The 21405-nt window shown below is 37.7% G+C and overlaps 1 protein-coding gene across 1 annotated transcript in view; it reads right to left on the bottom strand.

The window, feature by feature from the left end:
• TRIO (trio Rho guanine nucleotide exchange factor) overlaps nt 1–21405 on the bottom strand; it is a 263091-nt gene that overhangs the window by 72494 nt on the left and 169192 nt on the right. Inside the window, 10 exon segments of the mRNA XM_050890693.1 lie at nt 5464–5563; nt 6178–6320; nt 8383–8484; nt 11742–11932; nt 13998–14109; nt 16322–16414; nt 18358–18447; nt 18913–18982; nt 20047–20156; nt 20931–20997. Of these exon segments, the coding sequence (XP_050746650.1) occupies nt 5464–5563; nt 6178–6320; nt 8383–8484; nt 11742–11932; nt 13998–14109; nt 16322–16414; nt 18358–18447; nt 18913–18982; nt 20047–20156; nt 20931–20997 (1078 nt within the window).

The following is a 21405-nucleotide window of genomic DNA, read 5'->3' as shown; positions in this document are numbered from 1 at the left end:
TGATTAAGTGCATTGCTCAACAGCTGTTGTTGGACAGCTTTGGCAAGGCTCTCTAGGCTAGCTGGAGGGAAGCGCAAGAGGCACAGCAGAACCGGGAGACTGACTTGCACTGAAGGGAAAAGAGTTACAAACCATCTAAATCCAAATTTAGGCTGAACAAGGGCTTTATATACTTTATCCATCCTCCTCAAGAAACCCTTTATGTAAACTGAATTAATCGTGCATGATAAAAATAAATGAGGCTATGTCTGAGACATGGAAACTGGAGAGACAAGAGACGAGATGAGAAACAAAAGCCAGACAGAAATAGAACTGCAGATTAAAAAAGGCGCAAGGTTTAATTAAACAGCTTATCATGGGACACAGTGTCTTGCTGTTGCTGAAATTAATGTTAACCATCTATGTTCATCTCTCTGGGGCCTTTTAATCACTGTCGTTTGTAGAGAGAAAAAAAATAAAACCATAACACACACTCACTGGCTGAATACATTCTTAGCATAGGTGTGCTGAAGTCAGAGACACCACACCAAGAGTTCATCTGCCACTAGTATCTGGGAAGACCACCACTGACAAGAGTTTTGCCATGTACAACAGCCTTTATATCAGGCCATATAACCTCCTCTCAGGACTGCAAATTAGATTTACTGTCCCATGGTAATTTTACATTAAGAAGAAGGGAAAGGAAAGAGAGCAGCTAATAAGATTTTTCAATTATTTCAAGCATGAAAATCTTTAATCCCCTTTTAAAATGGAAACAAGTGCACTGTGGGAGAAAAGAAATGGGAGACACACAAAAGTTCCGTCTCAAATAAAGAGTATTTTGCGTTGACCACGTAGCTGCCCAGACTTGGTTTCCGACTCTGAAAACAGGCGTATACTCAAAGCCCTGTCTGGTTTTTTACTAGCATTTTTTCTACTGATGGGAGCCTTTTCTCTTCTGCAGTCTCAGCTGGCAGAACTATATACTTGGTTGTCTCCTGCTGCTTCAGTCCTTTTTCTGTTTTCCAAAGTACTACACACAAGCTTAAAGCAGCATGAGAATGAAATACAACTTCACATAGACAGCAGTACAAAGTGTTACCAGCTGGGCACAAAAGACAATTTCTTAAAAATAAAATATTGCTCCACTGACCACCCACAGCAGCTAGCATGATTCCTGCTATTTAGGGTAACATCCTATGACAGCTCCTCTTCTAAAAGCCTGTCATCTTCTCAGCTACCAAAATAGTAGTTTGGATTATTTCACGTTTCTACCAGCTCACTTAATAGAAGCATGAAAAGAATTATCAGACCTACATTGTTTCCTTCAGCCTCCCCATTTCATTTCCTATGCATTGGATCAAGTTCAAAAGATGACGTTAAAATCAGATCGAGCTCTGAGGCTAGGAACTGTTGAAAGGTGGAATGAATGGGCCAAGTGTCATCTCTTTTATTTGTTAGCCACCTAAAATGCTGGCTACACAGCTACAGAAGGTGAATGGAAGGAATGCTGCGAAAGGTGAAGGGCAAAATATTTACTGAGAAGGGTACAATAAGAGCACTCATTCAGAAAACTGAGATGCTTTGATGGAGTAGAAATCTCCCTCTCAAAAAACTTTATATTTCACTCTGGACTCCATTATACCTTCCAATATTTCAGGATGGGTCAGTGCTATGGATGTATTTAGCATGTCTTGCAATATGAAGATACATCCCATGATATTAAAAACTGGCTGGAAAGGGATCTGAAGTTACCTAGTCCACTTCCTTCTCTTCCTCTAGAGCATGATCAACTACATCTATGTGAATCATGATTAACATTTGCCCAAACTGTTCTCAAAGATCTCCTGTTATGGAGATTCCCCAGCCTTCACAATTACTCTGCTCTAGGGCTTCACATATTCATAGCCATAAAAAAATATATTATTGCAATCTTTTATTAAAGGTAAGTCCTTTGATCTCATCCCATCCACTGAAAATATGGGTAAAAGACTATTCTGTAACCGTGAAGTAGCTTTTTACATACTTGAGGACCTGAAGTTCTTCCTCCTGCCTTTTTTCTTTAGGCTCATTAGTCCCAACTCTTTATCTTGCCTTGTAAGTTATGTTCGGTAGACATCTAATCCGTCTTTTTTTTTCTCTTCTTTCCCCTGGAACTCTTCCAATGGACCACTAATTTGCTAAAATTCTGTACTCAAAACTGGATGCAGTACCTAACCTTACGAATGCTGAGTAAAGAATGAGGACTCTGTGTCCTGCAGCTCAGCATCCTATTTCTACAAGCCAATATAGGGCTGCTTCCCTCCCTCCCCCCGCAACTGCATCACACTTAAAATAATAAGCAGCTTTTGAGCCTCTATAGCTTCTAGATCATCTTCTCAAAAACTGTTCAATACTCTCACTGTTTTCATTAGTAGTTAACTATTTCCATCTATTCACATTAGCTCAAACGTGTTCCTATTAAATTGCATGGTATTTTGCCAATTAATTTCTCCCATTTGCCAAGATGATTCTGAATTCTAATTCCGCCTTCCAATATAGTTTTCAGATGACATGAAGCTGGGAAGGATGTCAGCTTTATAAACATACGGTCTATTGCATCCTCCCAGTCATTACTGAAAAGCAACACGCAACACTGGAGCCAACAATCAGAAGTTACAATTCTAGCCCAAAAAGCCAGGGTGGAGAAGAAAAAAGCTGATCATGAAGTTATTCTCTCTTGTTAAGGCATTTCCAGTTATGTCAGAAAACAGGATGCAAGGAAAGAAGCTCATCTGGACAATACTCAACCACTTACTACCAAGGCTAAGGATTTTTAGCTCTTTCAAAGTATATCTCTGAGGGGGTCAGAAAGAGTACTGAGTTTTGGATAAAGGATTTCATTCTTAATATTATCCCTGTTTAACAGCTTAGCACTTCTAACCAAAACATTTATTTTAAAAGAATCAACTGTCTGAACGTATAATTGGTGAAAACAAAAGAACAGTTTTACTTGGTTGTTGATTAGTATGACATGTTTGGTATTTGTTGTCTTTTCTTAATCACAATAGTGGATACATGTGAACAGAAAAATGTTCAGCAACACCATAATAAGTAATACAGTGCTAACCATTTTTACCACTTAATCAACACTATTTTAAATCACTTGGTATTTTTAATGTTTCTCAATTTGGAATCCCAGCTCAGTTTGGGACATGCTCCATATTCAATCGAGGAGTTATACTGCTCCATCTGGCTAACCACATCAACAGCACCTAAAATCCATAAAACTGTTTTACTCCTTCTCTGGAAGACATTCATACATACTTCAAGCTTCTAGGCTGAGAAAACAGAGTCAATTTTAAACCCCAAATGGACTGCAGCTAATGAATTTTCAACATATAAAGTGAGAGATTACTTCAGATTCAGCAAGAGTGTTAAGATATCCTACAGATTTCACTGGCCTTCTGCCTGTTCCTTAATAATTTTTATTTTCTATTTTTAAACAGATGAAAAATTTTCCTTTCTTAATGTAATTAACAAACCAAAACATATAATAGAAACATTAAACAAAGCCACTCTGCTAATTCACACACTTTTTAAAAGTGCACAAACAGTACATTCCTTCCTTGGACATACAATACATAGCACAAGTAACTTCCAGTGAGTCTCCCAGTCCTCAGTTTATTTTTCTTGTCAAAGAAAAGTCTAACAAAAATTTTATACACTAACATGAGAACTCAAAAATACTTTAAAAACAACACTACGCTCACTAACCAAATTTAAAACTTAATTTGTCAGGAAAATATTTAAAAGCGTGCCACTCCTCCTTTTAACTTATAACTCCTGTTGAACAGGTTGGTGGCAAGACTCCTCCTCATGTCAGATTGGAAGACAATCCTGAGGGCATTTCACTTGGCCAACTTTCTTCACAATTCTCACATGATGCATGAAATACTACTGTGAAGAGCAACAGGAGACAATCCATGCTATTCCCCAGTAAACAGTACATCACAAACAACTGAAGAGGGGCAATGGTTGTGCATGGCATGGATGGATTGCATCACCTCCATTTGAACTGAAGCACAATCCAGCCAGGCTGCGTGCACACAGCTTGACATCTCAGCCAACAATCAGGGAAATCAGAGAAAGCATGTCTTGCTTTTGAGACATGAGCTTTTGCTCTTAAGAATGCACAAAAAATGAACTAAACTGTTTGCTAGTATACACAACGCAATTTTTGTAAATCACTAAATAGCTGAGTAAGAATGCAAAGAATAAAATAGCAAAACAAGAGTCATCAAAAGACTTATTTTTGCTCTAACCAACCATTTTTCTCACAGATATCCTTAGAAGAAACCACCGCCAAAACTACAGACCAACTTCAGTACAAATGCACAAGGTCAAAACATAGGCTATTTTTGACAAATACAAGAGCAACCCTAACCACCTTATACTTCCCTTCTTCTGTCATCTTCTTCTTTACATGGAAAAATCAAACCATAGAGTTTAACTGACATGCAAAAATACAGAAAACTAACTCTCTTTTAGATGACGATGGGAATGGTCAAAATATTACTCTGAGAGCCTATTCATTTCGCTGCCCTGTAAAATACTGGTTATTTACCTGAGTAGTTTGAATGGCTCATCAGAACAATTTTACCCAATGAGGTAATAGGCCAGAACGCCCTAACCACATTTTCAAGCAATTTACTACACAGCTTCTATGTTTTTATTAATTCTTCTGTTTGACAAACTTCTATTATCATCTCTGCCTCCCTCTAAGGTCCTAACACCTCTCACTTACCAGAAATCTTCTTTCAATTCCAAACTAACACACAAGTTTCGTAAGAATTTTTACTCTTGATGCCTATCTTTCTTCCACCCATGACAAACTCTGGTTGCGTTATCCTTATGGGATAACGCAGCCAGAATCTATAGGCAGAGATGGAGGAAAGGAAGCACTAGCACTAGTATCATATGATAGTGTTGTGGGTTACTCCTCTTTAATATGGTGATTTCCATCAGCTCTCATGCAGAAAGTGAACACTCTAACTCTCTAACCCACGAACACTGCGTACTATTTTTCCTTCACAAAAGTAACTGCATGGCAACCACCAACCTCAAGCTAACACAAAAAGCAGATGGTATGCTTTCAGAAAGGCAGAGACCGACATCAAGAAAAATTCTGGGCATGAGTATCGAATTTTATGGAAAATAAAACTCTTTTTAAACTAGGTCAAATCTTTGAACAAACTGCAGAGGGGACCAAAATAATTTCAGTTTGGAACAAGCATAATTCCTTCATGACCTCTTAGATTTAAACAATCACCCCTGCTCCCCCATGGTATCAAGATATTTTCTCTATTGCATACAGCTATTTTTAAGAGACTGAATATTTCCACCCCTCCTCTCTGAAGGTACTAAGGACTAATCTTGGGCACTATCTCACAGTAAGGGATGAATCATTTGCTCTCAGAACAGAGCAACACCTGGGAAACTTACCTTATCGCTGTCTAGCGTGTTCTGTGAGGTTCGTGAGGCAATTGAAATAGTATCAGGTTGGCTGCTGCCATCTCCCTGACTGTCCAGGTCCTCGCCGTCTCTGCAAGTAATTCAGTTTTCATTACAATATTAGCACTGTGTTTGTAACGTGTTAGCTCCCTACTTGCAACTCTAAAGAAGGGGCACTTAGTGTGGCAATGGACACCAGCCAGACAAACTAACTGATGCAAAAATCAAATATCCAGCACTTTGTTCTACGCTTTAAGAGAACAGATTCATTTGCTCAAGGTCTCCATCATGTAGAATTAAGGCAACAACCAACCAGTCAGAACTGTGGCAAGAAACTTGCACAGCCACTTAGCCAAAGCTAGCAAGCAGAACACTCAGTCACACATTTTAAGCTCCATGAAAGGAAACCAAGGACCTGAATAACACATGCAGAATTGTAAAAATCTAAAATGTACAGCTATCCTGTACTGCAGTTCCAAATCCCTTCTGTTAACGGCTGAATGTACACAAGTCAGGGAGTGTTCAGAGCAGAAATCTCAACAAATTCAGTATTGCAGGAAACTGGAAATTAATTACAAGATAAAGCTGGCCAAAATGACTCTTGCTTTTGTCCAATTCACCAAAAGTCATTAGAAATTCAACACTACAGAGGAAAGAGTGCTGTTGTGTACCCAGAGATCTCTGATTATTTTAAATACTACTTACCTTCTTCCTTTCTGTTTTGTTGTTGGTGCGGTTTTGGGGATATGGATCGGCTCCTTCAATGCTCCTTTCAGATGAATGGTCCTTTCTTGTATCACTTCCCGGATGTGTTTGATCCAGTCCTGTTTATTCTCTATACTGGATGCCTTTGATATGCAAAAGAAACAAAACGCCCACAATGGACTATTATAGCTGAGAAGATCCACACATACAGTCAGTTAATAAACACAAAGAGGAACCAACACTACTTTACACTTCTCAACATTATTAATATTGTTCTTTTGAAAAACATTTTATTTTAGATTCAGATTCCTCTTTCAGAACTTGAAGGCTAAAGCCCTGTAGGCATCTCATGCGAGACAGGGTGGATTGACTTACTTAAAGAATTCTAGTAATAACACCTTGAACATTGGTATTTTAAACTCATGCTGCATTTTAGGTCAACTCTAACTTTATATAATAATCTACTAACACTGAAAGCAAAAGTAACTTATACTGCAACACATATACTTCCACAGCACATTTCATGTATTACTCTTCCCACTTTTGAAACACACCCGGAAGTAGAAAGCTAATTTAGGGATTGTATTTTAATAACTGCTTGCAACATATCATCTATATTTTTGAGATATCCTGGAAAAGACTTGATATCCAGCTGCCCAATCTGTAATCTGATTGTTTAATCCAATTTAACCCTGCACGTGAAATGCTATTAAACATTACTGCAGATGTAAAAAAATTATTATATATAACTTCCTACTTCTCCTAATTGCTGTCTGCTGAAATAACTGGCTTTGAATATATTATAAATATTTAATATACTATAAATACTTAATAACCAGGGATTCTAAATGGACGGAGAAAGTTGCAGGAACAGATGAACAATTAGGAAAAAGATCTTTGTTTTCTTTTACAAACAAAAGCATTTAGGAAAAGAAGTCAAACAAAGTTTTGTTAATTCTTTTATTTAGGTTTTCATGGAATTTACTTATAATACGAATGAGCTAAGGAAGTGCTAGTTTCCAACCTTCAAAAACAAACAAATTAAAAAAAAAAATCAACAAAATTGTTGAAAAGCTTCATATACCATACAAGTTATCTAAATATCCTATGCTCTAAGTAAAGAAGAGAGCAGGAACACCTTAAAGTGATCTTATGTAGAGAGCCCTTAAACAAAACCCCTTATACTGCTTTACCCTGGGAGGATCATTTCAGGCTGCAAAGCAGTCTGTGAAATTATGGGAATATTAAAACTGAACAAATTGTATTATTCAGTGATGTTACACTTCATTTCCTTGCACTCATTGACTGCTGTCAGAAAACTAATGTGAGCTCTTCTTAGCCTGTAATTCACTAGGAAAACATACAAATTTGAGTGGCCATTTTTAAGTGGCATTATTGAGTAATCACCAAAAATATATGTGAAAACATAAACAAGTTTAATAGCAGGTATATTAACCTGTAAATGGGAAGATGAACTTTTTTACAGCTCAACACAGCTAAGAGATACAAAAGAAAAGTTTCAAAGCTGACACAGTCCTCAAAATATGTCAAATTACCCGTTAGCTGCTTGTGGTATTACAAAAAAGTTCTCCAGTTGAAACAGTAGGTCCCAGGTTACATACCAGAGTTACAGGAAAAATGGATTTAGCCATTCTCCTAGCTAGGCAAAGAACACTACCAACACCTGTAACCTCCCCAGACACAAGATTTATAGGCATTGCATGCACTCTCATCCAAAGGCAAGTATCTTCAGAAAAACTTGTAGCCCACAGAAAGACATAAAATCTTTTGAAGTGTTTCAATTTCTGCATAAAAATACGGGCGATGAAAAACAGCATCACCAACAAGCAGCAATGACTTGAGTGTGAAATGTAACACTGATGCCATGATTCATCTGTGGCATATCAGTTGCTCTGTCAGCAAGTGGCTGGTCTTCAAGCTATAGAAGTCCATGGGATCAAATCTCTTCCTACTCTGATTTGTGAAAGCAAGTTTGTTTAATCCTTCAGTAGACCACACAGACTCCCCTCTGCTGTCAAGCCACGTGAGTTAGATATATACCACATCCTTTACACGCAAAGGAAAATTATCTGTCAGCAGCTGTCCCTCTCAAAGCAGAAAAAGTCATCACTTGTTGCTTTCCCAACAAGTACGAACAACAACAAGACTTAGTATAGACTGTACAAGCACATCCGCTAGATTTACCTTGAGAACAATTTTGTTGTCTGAAGTTGGTGTCCTTCCAACCCACAGAGCAAACTTGCAGGGATCTCCTTCTACATGTTCTGTGACACCCAGTTCAGAAGTCTGGAATTAAGAAAAATTTGTTAGGACGACATGGCATTTTTTTCTCAGAAGCCACAAAGGGATGCTAATATTCTAAATAATTGAGCTCTGCTATTTAAAGAGATTTTTAGAAGCTTAAGGCTAACTCATATGCTAGAGAGAGTCCTTTATTCTGGTGGTAGTGGTGGGGTTTCTTCAAAAAAGGAAGAACTGCAAGCTGAACAGTTTTTCCTGTAAAGTAACAATAAACAATAGCATTTATAATCTGAATACCAAATTGCTTATTTTACATTTTTGACTTGACAATAAAAGGCTTATAACTCTAAAAAAAGGTGCTTGGTAAAAAATAAGTGTTGGCTTCTCTCCTTGTTGATTTCCATCAGGGAACATTCACTACTTATTGATTTTTATGTTTTCTCTCAGATAAGAATTCTCTTGATATCTTCTAAAACTCTTTTCTGCCAAAGGAGCCTTTCCTAGTGTGTTTCCTTCCCTCTGAAACAGATGAAATAATTCAGAAATGCAGTTTCCCTGGAGAATTCTGTGGTACAACTACACTAACAATCAGTCTTTGGGAATGTTCTAATGTCAGACCTTAATAGCTAATTATCATCCAAAATGTTTTCACTTTCCAACTGCAACAACATCTCAATCATGTGAGTTGGCTTCCAGTTGAACAATTCATACAGGCTCTGCTCCAAAAAAAATTACAAACTAAGAAATATAGTTCAAACTACATGAACCCTCACTCCAAAAGACAGCTGCTAAGCATCCTTACATTATTAGAAGGTGTATTTTTCCCCTCATACGTATCATCATTAGCACATACACAGTTCATTGCAAGAGATGTTGGATCCACAGTACCTGAGTAAAGGTAATTTTTTTCTTGTCTCACTTGGATGCCAACTTGTTTTATTGTTTGGGGTTTTTTCCCTAAAAAAACCCCAACCCAACACATTCGCCCTTTCAGCTTTGTCATCTCTTTTTGGTAAAATGGACTCTTCTTCACTGAAATACTTAAAAGCCCGTGATGTGTTTTAAACTTGACTCACCAGCAACTCCTATGTGTGTTAAAAAGCTTGTAAAATACTTAATCCAACATTACATTAGGTAATTCAGAGAAAATATACCCTACTGCACTGCCCAATATAAAGTCTGAATGGGCAAGATAGTACAATTTTTAATGTTATTTTTTAAAACCTAGTAAATTTAGAAGCCTTGGTACACTTGTGAATATTATTAATTTTACAAGGGACAGCTGAGGGACAATGCAGTAGAGGTCTGTACAGTAAGGAGTTGCAAAGCGGCCATACGTTGTTCACTGTCCCTTTCAATACTGGTAGGCATCAAGTGAAACTAGTGGGAGGGAGTCAGGTTCAAAACCCAATACAGGGAGGTTGGCCCGTGCCCAATATGTAGTTGAGCAATACAACTCTTTGCAAAGGACACTGTAAATGCTAAAAGTCTGCATGAGGTCCAAGGACAAGCTCACAGCAGAGAAATCCGTTGCGGGTTATTGAATGCATAGAAACCACGTTCAGGTGAGGAAGCCCCTGAACTGCCCGTTACGGGTGACTGGGAGAGTATTCTGGCAAAGTAACACCTGCTTGCCTTGTTCCCATAGGCCTCCTTAGGCATTTGCTTTTGGACACTTTGTCTCTTGCCAAAGGAGCTCAATAACACATTCTTCCACTAATACAAGTCATGCCATTGAGTATCCTGCGCTGGGGAAACCATGATGGTCATCATGCCCAAAGTAAAGACGACCACCTCACTTCTGTAAAACCACCTTCCAGAGGTAGGAGACAGGATAATGTGCAAAAAAGATCTTCAGCTCAAATCAACACGCATGCTTTCAACATCTGTATGAATGCCTTTTCTAAAGATCAAACTATAAGAATTGCTATAATAGTAAGCTGCACTACAGGATATTTTGCCAAATAGAATATGAAGACAAAAAGAATGCTTGTATTTTAAAAGTGAGGTACAATGAGAGTCTTCAAGACTATTACTGAATTCCTGCCAGAAGAACTGACATGACAAGCTTACAGGACCGATTTTTCAGCTCTGTCTCCCCTCCCACGTAATGTCTTGGCAGCTGACGTTACCCTCCAGTACACCAGAAGTTTTTTTTATTTCAAGTTCTTGAGAGCACCAAAGAAAGTTGTGATCAACAGAACAGCTGCAGCTGTGTTACCTGCTAGCTACCTTATATCAGGAAGGAGAGCAAGTTTGGAAATGAAGTGCCAGAATATGCAAAGTAAGATATGGAAAAAAGAGGGTTTTTGAACCAACCTGCTTTACCAGTTTGGACACAGAGGTGGGAAGGGGGAAAGAACGAAGGAAAAGGAGCTGAAGCAGGGACAAAAGATTCAGTATTTATACCATCTAGACTTAGTGATACATCCCGATAGGATCAATAGAAGAATGTCTTTTAGAGCATGATTCTGAGAAGTAAAGTCATTTCAAGTACTTGTTCTAAACTGTCTGACAGAAAAGCTAATCTTGCCTCTGACAAATGCAGAGCAAGCCATGGGAGACCGTCTTCTCACTTGGCTACCTAAATTTACGGAGTGTGAATACGGCTCTCACCCAAGTCATCAATGAGACAGGAAGGTAAGGATACGAATTCCAGGGTCACATTTTGCAAAGCATACATGCTACAGATGAGGAAAGCAAAAGAGGATTTTTTTTTTAATTTTTTTTAAATGGGAAGAAAAACATTTCCATCTTTACATCCTTTCAGTAGACCATAAGAGCTATCATTTTACTTACAAAACATTTTTGTATGACTACTAGTCTCAGTAGACATTCTGGAGTGAACTTTTCCGCAACAAGGAGTTCTTGCCTTTCCAGATCAGTATGTGCAGAATATCCACCAAAATGAATCCTCAACATGAACATTACTAGGACAGCAATAGTAAACAAGCAACATGAAAGCAGCTTGTCAACTCCTTCCATCCTTCTGCTTTATACAAATAAGCCTTAAAGAACCAGCAATCACACACACAATTAAGACAAAATCAGTCCAGCCCAATCCTGATTTTCCTTTGTCCTGACACACCAAGATTGACATGTAGCCTTCAGCCTACTCTTTCTCCTCAAAAGCATGACAAAGCAACAAATTTGTAAGATTCAGTCTACACATTCCAAGGCTGTTCTTTCAGTGCACTATAATAGTTGTTCAAGTTCTTCAGGCACACTTAAATCATCTGAGCTTAGTCACAGTCTAATCTAGACAGTTTTCTAAATATGATCACTTATTCTCCCATACTTACGAACAGTTTACTCTTGTAAATGTACTTGCTCCTTCCACTGGAGTCCTTTACTTCTTTACTGAAAACCAAGGACATCTCAAAAAGGAAAAGGTGCCTCTCTCTTCCCTTTCGAATTAGAGTTTTTGGGTCCCACACTTGGAAGGACTCTTGAAGGATGAGCTCTCCCTGAGATTCTATATTTTCATCAAAGCCTAAAAACCCAGGGAGAGGAAAGGTTCAGCATGAAAAGTTGATAATACAATGAAATTAAAAAGCACAGCTTCTGTTTATTAAGTGATAGGATTTCCCCCCCTCCCCCAAATACAGCTTGCAAAAGATGGGATTCCAAGGAAGCAATACTAAAAACAAGACTTGATTTCAACATTGCAATATACTAAATGTAACTGTAGCTCAAGTCTACGTCTAAATTCAGAGATCCAACTGTTAAGAAGTTTATCAACTCTTCTGGCAGTATTTCACCAACAAATGACAGATCTATCTATGTCAGCTTCTGGTAACCTCTTCCGTGATGAAAATGATTTCTCTTAGAAGCTTTCTGCCACTGTAGAAAGTGAGCAACTTGAAAGGACACAGAGAGCACATCAGGTTGTTCTGACATCAGCAAGCTCCCAAACGCCACCTTTTCTGGTGGTACATCTTCCCTACCATGTATGCAATAAGCACACAAACATGTTGCAATAGGGGATGAAAAAAGATGGCAGCTTGGAGCTGTTGCCATGTGATCAGCCTGCCATTAAGTCACTCCACCATTGATCCACAATAAAGAAATAGCAGCTGGATTACTTATCTTGAGACATAATGTAAAGATGAGATTGGGAATATCGACAATTTTACTTCCATTGTAGTGGCACAGTGTTCTCCCAGTTTAATACACAGCTTTAGAGTTGCAGGATAACAGAAATTAATCTACCATATGCTTCTGAGTGGTATTAAACTACATTTTAAATAGATACTGCTTGCCAAGAGCACCATCCTTCTCAAGAAAACGAGTTCTCACTGTTCTAAACAGGGCAACAGTATGGAGAGCATCAGAGGCAAGTTGCATCAGGATGTTCATTCAAAATCCTCCAGAGACATAAAGAGGAAATGTGCTCACTCACTATATTTGTCTAACATGGGATAACTCAACAATACACGCATGATTTGTTATAAAACTAACTTATGTAAAAGATTAGGATACTCTCCAGAGCTGCAATCCCAGTGTTAAAAGATTATTACCAAAGCTGGTCAGCATTTATACTACCACCATCTCCTGAACAAAGCATTTGGAACCAATCCTGCAAACCGACCAACATCGCTATTGTTTAAAATCAGGGAAGAGAGGTGATTTTGAGCATTCACACGATCAAGGATCACATGTCAAACCAAGATGAGTTTTATAGTAACATGCACGATACTGGAAATTCCATTACAAGCTCCATTTTACTACTAGAAGGCAGAGAGGAAGAAAAGAAATATTGACTAAAAGCACCTGTAAGTCTTTATTCAGCAACTGCAAGGTAAGGCAGCTCTGCTTTTATCTCAAAAAATTTAAATGCCAAAGAAAAACTCTTTTATTACTAAATATATGATGGCACCATCATACATGATAACATGCCAATTACAAAACAGATTTTGGCAGAAAGTTGTTCTAAGCACATAGAAGCAATTACATCCAACCTCCACTGTCTGCCATGAACATGATTATGCTGTTCTGGCTAAGACTCAGGCTAAATTGGCTTATGCTGACATTTTACTGCCAGAAGATACATTTCATTTCAACCAGAAGTCTGTTATGGAATAGGCAGCAAACAGATGTGAAAACAACAAACTTCTTGGAGACAATTATTTGATACATAAATCAGCAAAATCACCTCTAATACACTTATGCGCCTCATATAAAGAAGCTGAGGATACTGGTTGGAAAAGGTAGCTGAAGCTATCATATCTGACCATTCAGCTACTACATTTTAGGTGAGCAGTGGAAAACTTTGTTAGCCTACAAATTTTTCAAATCTGCAGTGGCGGAGCTATAGATCAGGATGAAAGAACATTTAAAAAATGAACAAAACTGTACCAGTTGTCTGTCACAATTCATTTTCCTAAATAAGTTTGCATTTTATATACCTCCAAATAAAAGGTATATAAAATACAAACCCAGAGATAAGGAAATGTTCACATTCTTCAGATCTTCTCATCATATAGTAATATAGAAAGTTATTACACAAAGTTAATCTACAGCATATGACTGAACTGGAAAGCCAGTTTGAATCCTACCTTCCAGCATGCTGAGGTGCATGGCATCATTGGCTCGCTTTGGCACACTAAGCATTACCTCCAGGCCATCCTTAATCTCACCTTTACCTTCTTCACAGCACGTGAGCAGCTCCTGCAAAAGACGAGCAGACGTGAGTAGTCTCTATCATGTATTTCTACACTAATACGATAGACAACCAAATGGTACTTCTAACAAGCAAAGAATCATTTTTGGCATGTAAAATCTTTTTGAACTTCTTACTCTGCCAATGACATGACAGCATACTTTGTATTTATCATGACCTGTTCTTCAAGGAGCAGCCCAAGCTTTCAGTTAACCACCTCTAATTTAAACAAGATCATCTGCCTAATAAGAAATCTTTAAAAGTTACATTAAGGACAACATTTTTTCTGATAAGCACAGACACAGCTATCAGATGCAGCGCTACATCAAGGCCCAGAACAACGCAGCTGCCAAGTCATGAAGATGGTGGAAAGCAGGACAGCACAGAACCACCCCCCTGCCTCCCATGTCAGTCTTTGCTCCACTGCACCAAAGACCTGCTCTGTACTACTGCTGATAAGAGGATTTACATTGTTTCATTTTAAGTATTCCATGAATTACTCTATTCTGTGTTCACACAGTTAAAAGCATCCTACGGACAAACCTTTTGAATACAAACAAGCATTAACTAATGGACAGAAGTTAGAGAACGGAATATGCTGAAACGCTGTAGGGGAATTTAGGGCGATGCACTTTCCTGCCCATTCAACATCCCACAGATATTAACATAACGATGCCTGAGCTGATATTCAAATTTCCTCACATCCTTTGAGCATTTGAACAGTATCAAGATAAAATGTAGCTTACGTAACCAAAAGGGCATATTATGTTCCTTCTATTATTCAAAAGGCCCACTTAATTCATTCCCTCAGGTTAAATTCCCTTTTCCTTTTTAAAGAGAAAGCCTGGTGATTCCTACTATTATCATCATTACACTATTTCTATTTAACTGCCAGTACCACCATCATAGCAAAACACTTCATCATCACACTTAAACTTTGCATGACAACTCCACAGAAAACTCACAGTAACTAAATATCCTCCAGGAGGCACAGAAGACAAGCAGCTTCAATACCATTTGGAAAAATAAGCAGAACTTCTAGAACTGTAAAATCTTTCAGCTGTCATTCAAGTTTTGGGCTCTCCATCCTTCCATGTTTTATGTCTCTCTTCGGGGGGGGGGGGGGGGGGGGGGAGAAAAGAAAACCCAGCAACCATCAAATAAATCCATTTTACTATGCAGCAAAGCCATGTGGCTCTGCAAACACTGGTGAAACCGATCTATCCCATCACTTTAATAATGTAGCAGCTAAGGCATATTTAGATTTAAAAAAAAAAAAAAAAAATTGTTGGAATCAATACCCCAAAATTTCTGAAACAGCACAGCCTAGAGTATTTCTGTAAGTTATAACGTGATTAAGTTGCACCTTTTTACAAGGGGAGAACAGACAATACGTTTCAGTTAAAAATGACAGACTTGTTTCCATCCAACTTGAACCGAAATAGCCTGCAGTGTTTTTCAGAAATTTTAAAAACAATCATCCATGGCAGTTCTCAAGTAAAAATGTGAGACACAGATCAGTTACAGCGCTTTTGTAGGCAGCTATTACAAAACAAGCAATTCCACCTAACAGAGACCCAGCACAGTTCAAGAATACTGCTGCTCAGTCAACAAGACATCTGTCCACTGAGTGAAAGCTCTAACTACAGGTTTCCAAAAGTTTTGTTTATTTTAGCAGCTACTATTTACTTGACGTTTCCAGGCGACATTACAAGTAACAACTGTTTGTGCAACAGCTCTACAGGTACTCAGTGTGTGTGTGTGTATACATATATACACACACATATATTTATATATTTTATAGATATTTTATATTATAGTATATATATAAATATATAAAAATTTATATATTTTACAGTACTTAATACCATAAACACAGCTAATGGCTTGCCAAAATTTGTTGCAGAAACCATTACAAAAATGCGCCTGTCTATATGGCCATGAATTACTTTTTTACTCTGGAAATGAAAATTATATTTTCTAAGTAAACATGAGTAGAGAGGTATCTTTTTTGATTTACAGGAATCTGGACAAAAAGTTGCTTATTTATGCCTTCTTTCATTTTCAGTGGTCTCCTAAAAAATATCGCAGCAATATTTGAGGCTGCCCAGGATGCTGTAGTCTCAGAGTGCAGAGTAAAACAGCCCTCCTGATTTCAGCAAGAGCTTTACCTTCTTAAGAACAGCAGAATCAGATGAAGAACTTTGAATTAATACTGACCTTTAAAAGAAGCTGGTATTTTGTTATCCTTTGGACAGGTTTGATAAGGTAAGAGGAGATAGAGTTGGCCAGTCCATGTCGTTGTTGTATTTCCTACATGAAAAAAGAAAACGTTTGAGGACTGTGAGCACCAACACTCAGATATAGACTGCTTTGAGGGCTATGCAATAATATACATTAACGATAAATTCTATTTGAGCAAGGAGAAATTAAAAAAAGACAGGATGACAGGATACTCCAGCTACAGCAAACAGTTATGTGGTGCATATGCCTGCTCACTTTGTACAAACAAAAGATTATTACCTCCAAGGGTACCTGTGAACCTTTACAACAAACCTAAATACAAATAGCAACAATTAGGGATATCGAACATGTGGCAATGCCTTTTTTTAAAAATTAAAATCTGTATTTCTTTTGTTACTTGCAAGAGAGAAAAGAAAACAAATTTCAGTGTCCTGGGGAACAGCCAAGACTATCACAGGAATGCTGAGGTGGAGGTTTCTTAGCATCACCTGCTAGTTTAACCGATAACAGTCACAGAAAGCATCTTCCCCCACAAGGGGGAGCACGAAGTAACATTTTCTAACTCGAGAAAGAGGTTACCAAACACTTAAAAAGAGAACAGCCACTTCCAAACAAAAAAAGAATGACCTCCACAAAGCTAAAGGAGGAAAACAGATTTAGATGATAATTAGATGGGATAATTACAGATTTCAAGTACTGATCATGGTTAAACTTCACAGCCAGTATTTGCCATTTATCACAGTATCAGATAGATATATTTTAACCACACAATTTCAAACAGCAAGTTAGGCACGGCAGCTATGTGCTTTCTAACCATGATTACAATATCAGAAATTCCCAAGATGGGATACACATGACATTTTCACATGGTCCAGTGGTGGCATCAATGGAAGCTCCTGAAGTTACCTGTGCACAGAATTAGGTCTTCACACTTCTAATCCACTTTAGGTGGATTAGGGGATGGAGAGCTCTGGATACACTGGTAAAACAGAGGGATCAAAGGATGCTCCTTTGGAGGTGGTGGGAAGAACTTATTTCTAATACAGTTTTATCAAAGCCCTTTGTTACTTTTTAAAATAGTATTTACTAAATTTTCCTTTGTTTTTTTTTTTCTTTTGTCATATCTGCCTGATTTCCTATAACTTACCTGCTGCTCTTCAAATATTGAAAACTTAACAGGCTTCACAGAAAGGCTTTACCTTACAATGTTTAGAATCCCCATCTCCTCAGTGACAGACTTTTGAAATTAACCCCCAAGAACTTCAGGAGTTTTTTGTTTGTTTGTTTTTTATTATGTCCTTCCCTCTACTTCTACAAACAATTCTAAAAAAATCTGTGGTGTCACTACACAGCTAGTGGCTCAGCACAGTGGCGAAGGAAATAAAAAAAAGGGTAGAGAGCACCCTAAGCGAACCATCTGTAAATACACATTCAACCAAAACTCATTCAGTGTGGCCAAAATTCCTCCCTAAAACCTCTAACAGCTGCTACATTTTGGTCCTTTCTTAAGCGGAATATTACACGTAGACCAAGTAACCTTGGGACTAAATAAGCAAGATGGTTGGTTTAACAGCTCTGAACAATGGCAGTCAACTGAATTATCACTACATACAATGACAATTTAAAGGTGCTCCAAAAATTTAACAAAGATTTCTATCTTTATTAAATACAATGCAAACTAAGCACATCAAAATGCTAAGATTTGCAGAATGTGCTTGTGAGAGCTGAAGATTCATGTCTCGGTTGTTCCTGCCAGAATGTGCTTCCAGTTCTGAACTGCTCTGATGTATGACAGTGACTTTTTACATTTGATTTGACAGCTTTATGAGACCAACTGAGCAATATAAGTTAACCATGTGAGATACAGGATTGATTTTCTTAAGCTGACACTAAATTGCAGCATTAGTACCAGGAAACTTGCATTTTCTTAAGAAATTAGGCACTCAGCATAACTGCAAGTACATGATTCAAACTGCCAAGGCATACTTTTAAGATGGACACAAAGTACTTACATCAAAGTATGCTCCTGCATGTTCTAATATCAGCTGGGTAGAATCTGGCTTATTTTTACAGTAAGTAACATACATTTGGAATTTGTCTGCCTGCAGAACAAAATGCAAATTTACACAGGTTATCAGAGCGCACCATTTCTGTCTCGAAGTTTTTACAGTTATCGGAGAGCATATCTTCTCTCTCAAGAAATTGAACTATACAGAATTATTTTCCCATTCAAACTGGCAGCGTAAGAAAATACATCAGGCAAGTAAGACTGAAAACAATAGCAATGTATGCAAAACTAGATTATTCATAGCTAAGATGAAGATACCAAACCTGAACACAGGTTTAGGCAACTTGCATAAACTTCAAGAGCAGCTAAGCATTGGCATCTGACAGCAGGGCCTTAATTTTTTTTTCCCAGTTAAAAATACACACATATTTACTCAAATTTGAAGGAAGAGGTACTTTTACAAATTTTACAAGTTAAAAAGGGACGTGAGAGCAAGAATCCATCCCTTCATGCCTCCTATCTCCCTTGTTACTTCTAAACGTAAGTCTGACTTCATTACCCAAGTAACGAAGCAGTGTCCAACATCTTCTGGTAACTGTTCATATTTTTCCAGCTCCTTGAGGAATATGCTATGGGTAGAAAAGAAACAAATAGTACAAGGCACATGAAACATTTTCATTAGAGCAACTGATATTGATCTATTGTCTGTGAATAAAGGTGGTTAGAAAACTTGCTGTAATTCATACCAACAGCATGAGTTAAAGAAATAAAGATAACAGGAATGGATAAAAATGTGTAATAACAGAACTAATATAAAATGTAATTCAATACAAATTCTGATGTGAAGATCAGAAACTGATCCAGCAGACATGCAGTTAACACATAAGAGTACACAAAAATTTAGTAACTGCTGTTGTTCTCCATCAAGAAGGTTTCCTACTGTTTCAGTTTCAAGAAAAGTTGAGCCTTCCTCTCAAGAGAAAAAGGAGGCGACTTGCTTTTTGGATGCTCAAGTTAACACAAAGCATACAAACGATTGTAAAATCAGGTTCTGGAATACACTAGGTATAGTTTATTACTTAAAAGAATCATAACCAAATACAACCACCAATGAATTAACAAAGAGGGAAGATTCAGAGCAAGAGTTCTGTACACAGATCTGCCTAGGAACCATTCCACTCAGAAGAAAGGTAGCGGACAAGCCTCTTTCACGCTCCTTACTCAAGTAAATGTAACAATGGTGGGGCATCTCCACAGAAGCTTCAAAGAGCCAAGAAAGAGTGGGGAGCCCTACTCTTTCCCACTAGCAGTCACACTTGGAAATTAGGAATGAGGGTTCTAAAGGAATGACAGAGTCTTAAATTGATGTTTGTGCTATATCTGTATTCTATTGAGTTCAGTGGTTTCCATCTCTTTAGAACAACTGGAAAACCTACAGCAAAATTTTAATGTATCCAAATAATTTCTTAAAAACTGAAAGATGTCCGAGACTGAAAAAGACAGTTTCTAATGGTGTACTTAACCTGGCCGCAAAAAGCAACAACTGAAACAATTTAGCAATGCGAGAAGAAATCCTTTCAATTTTTTATGGAAAGGCCTCCATTATTCATACGCACAATATTTTCATTAGGAAATCCCTCAGGTCATCATTTGGATTTAGCAGTAATATGGAAATGGAAGATAAGTCACTCACTTATTGTGGAACTCATAGATTTCCTGCATGTTTCCAAAGATAATGTGTTCTTTGTTTACGATACCAGCTGGGATCTCCTCGACTCCGCTTGTCATTTCCCATAGATATGTCTGTGCAGAACGAAAAAGATGCATGAAAAATCATGATAAACTCTGAACAGAAGCACCCAGGTATCTGTAAGCATGCATTCCTGGAGAGAAATTGGGGAAAGATCACGCAGCAGCATCATCTCCAATTGTGACAGTACCTGTTGTGTCAGATATACCTTGTGATTTTGACAGCAAAATCCAAGTTCTAAAACGGACAATTTAACATAGTCCCTGAGACTTCATAATTTAAAATGCATAGTGTTCTTGACAACCTCTAATGCTTCAGGATATTCCTTATCAAGGTCATGTCTGCAGTCTAGAAGTTCATGCTTTGTGCAACAGCTAACACTGAACGTTACTTGCTTCAGCATAACAATTACTAGGCACTTTTCCATGGAATCTCTCTGAATTTCTATTCAAAAAGTCAGCTAGTAGCAGAACATGTGATACAGATAATAAAAGAATTAACACAAGCTCTTCTCTATTGCTAGCAAAGCAAATAAAGTAAACCCTCCTTTTTCCCTCCCCTCTCTAAAACAAAAAACCCCACACGTTTATGAATTGGGAAAGGAGCAAATGCTGAAACTCAGTACTGACAAAAGCAAAACATACAGGATGAATTCCGAAGTGGCTGTTATCAGATGTAATTCTAAGTTTCTTCTTAATAGCAGAAAAGATACTTAATTTGGTCCTATGGCTGCAAACCAATCATGCTCAGCTGTTAAAACCAGATAGAAACAGAAAGCAATGGATTGAATCCTGTCTTCAAAGATTAGTGAAAAAAAGAAAACTTACATCCATGCATTCCCGGAGGTCTCTTACGTAAGCCTTTTCTGTCTGAATTAGCTCAGCCATAATGAACCTTAGGTGACAACAGAAAGAATAATCAAATCTCAGTCTGTTAGATCATTATGAATGTGTAATAACCAGAATACATCTTTCTCCTAATCAGCTTTTGCTTTTTCTACTGCTGTAAGAAAAATCTGAGAACTGAAATGTGAAGAGAGACAACGGATGAAGGAAACATAAAAGGTAACATCTGTCCATTACTAACCAGCACAAAAAGAAATGGGGAAGGAGATGGAATTTTTTCTCAAATGCTTTTCATTTGCTACAGTCATTTAACTGTTGTCCTCCCTCCTCCCCGTACACATTTATTTCACATTATTTCTAAAAAGAAAAAAAGCATGTTAAAAGAAGTCTAACATAGTTTTGAAAGTTTAAGATTCTGACATGCTAGAATTATCTGTGAGAACAAGCATGTGAATAA

The sequence above is a fragment of the Gymnogyps californianus genome, chromosome 2, assembly GCF_018139145.2.
Source record: "Gymnogyps californianus isolate 813 chromosome 2, ASM1813914v2, whole genome shotgun sequence".
Classification (NCBI taxonomy): Eukaryota; Metazoa; Chordata; class Aves; order Accipitriformes; family Cathartidae; genus Gymnogyps; species Gymnogyps californianus.
This window is presented reverse-complemented; position numbering and strand designations above follow the sequence as displayed.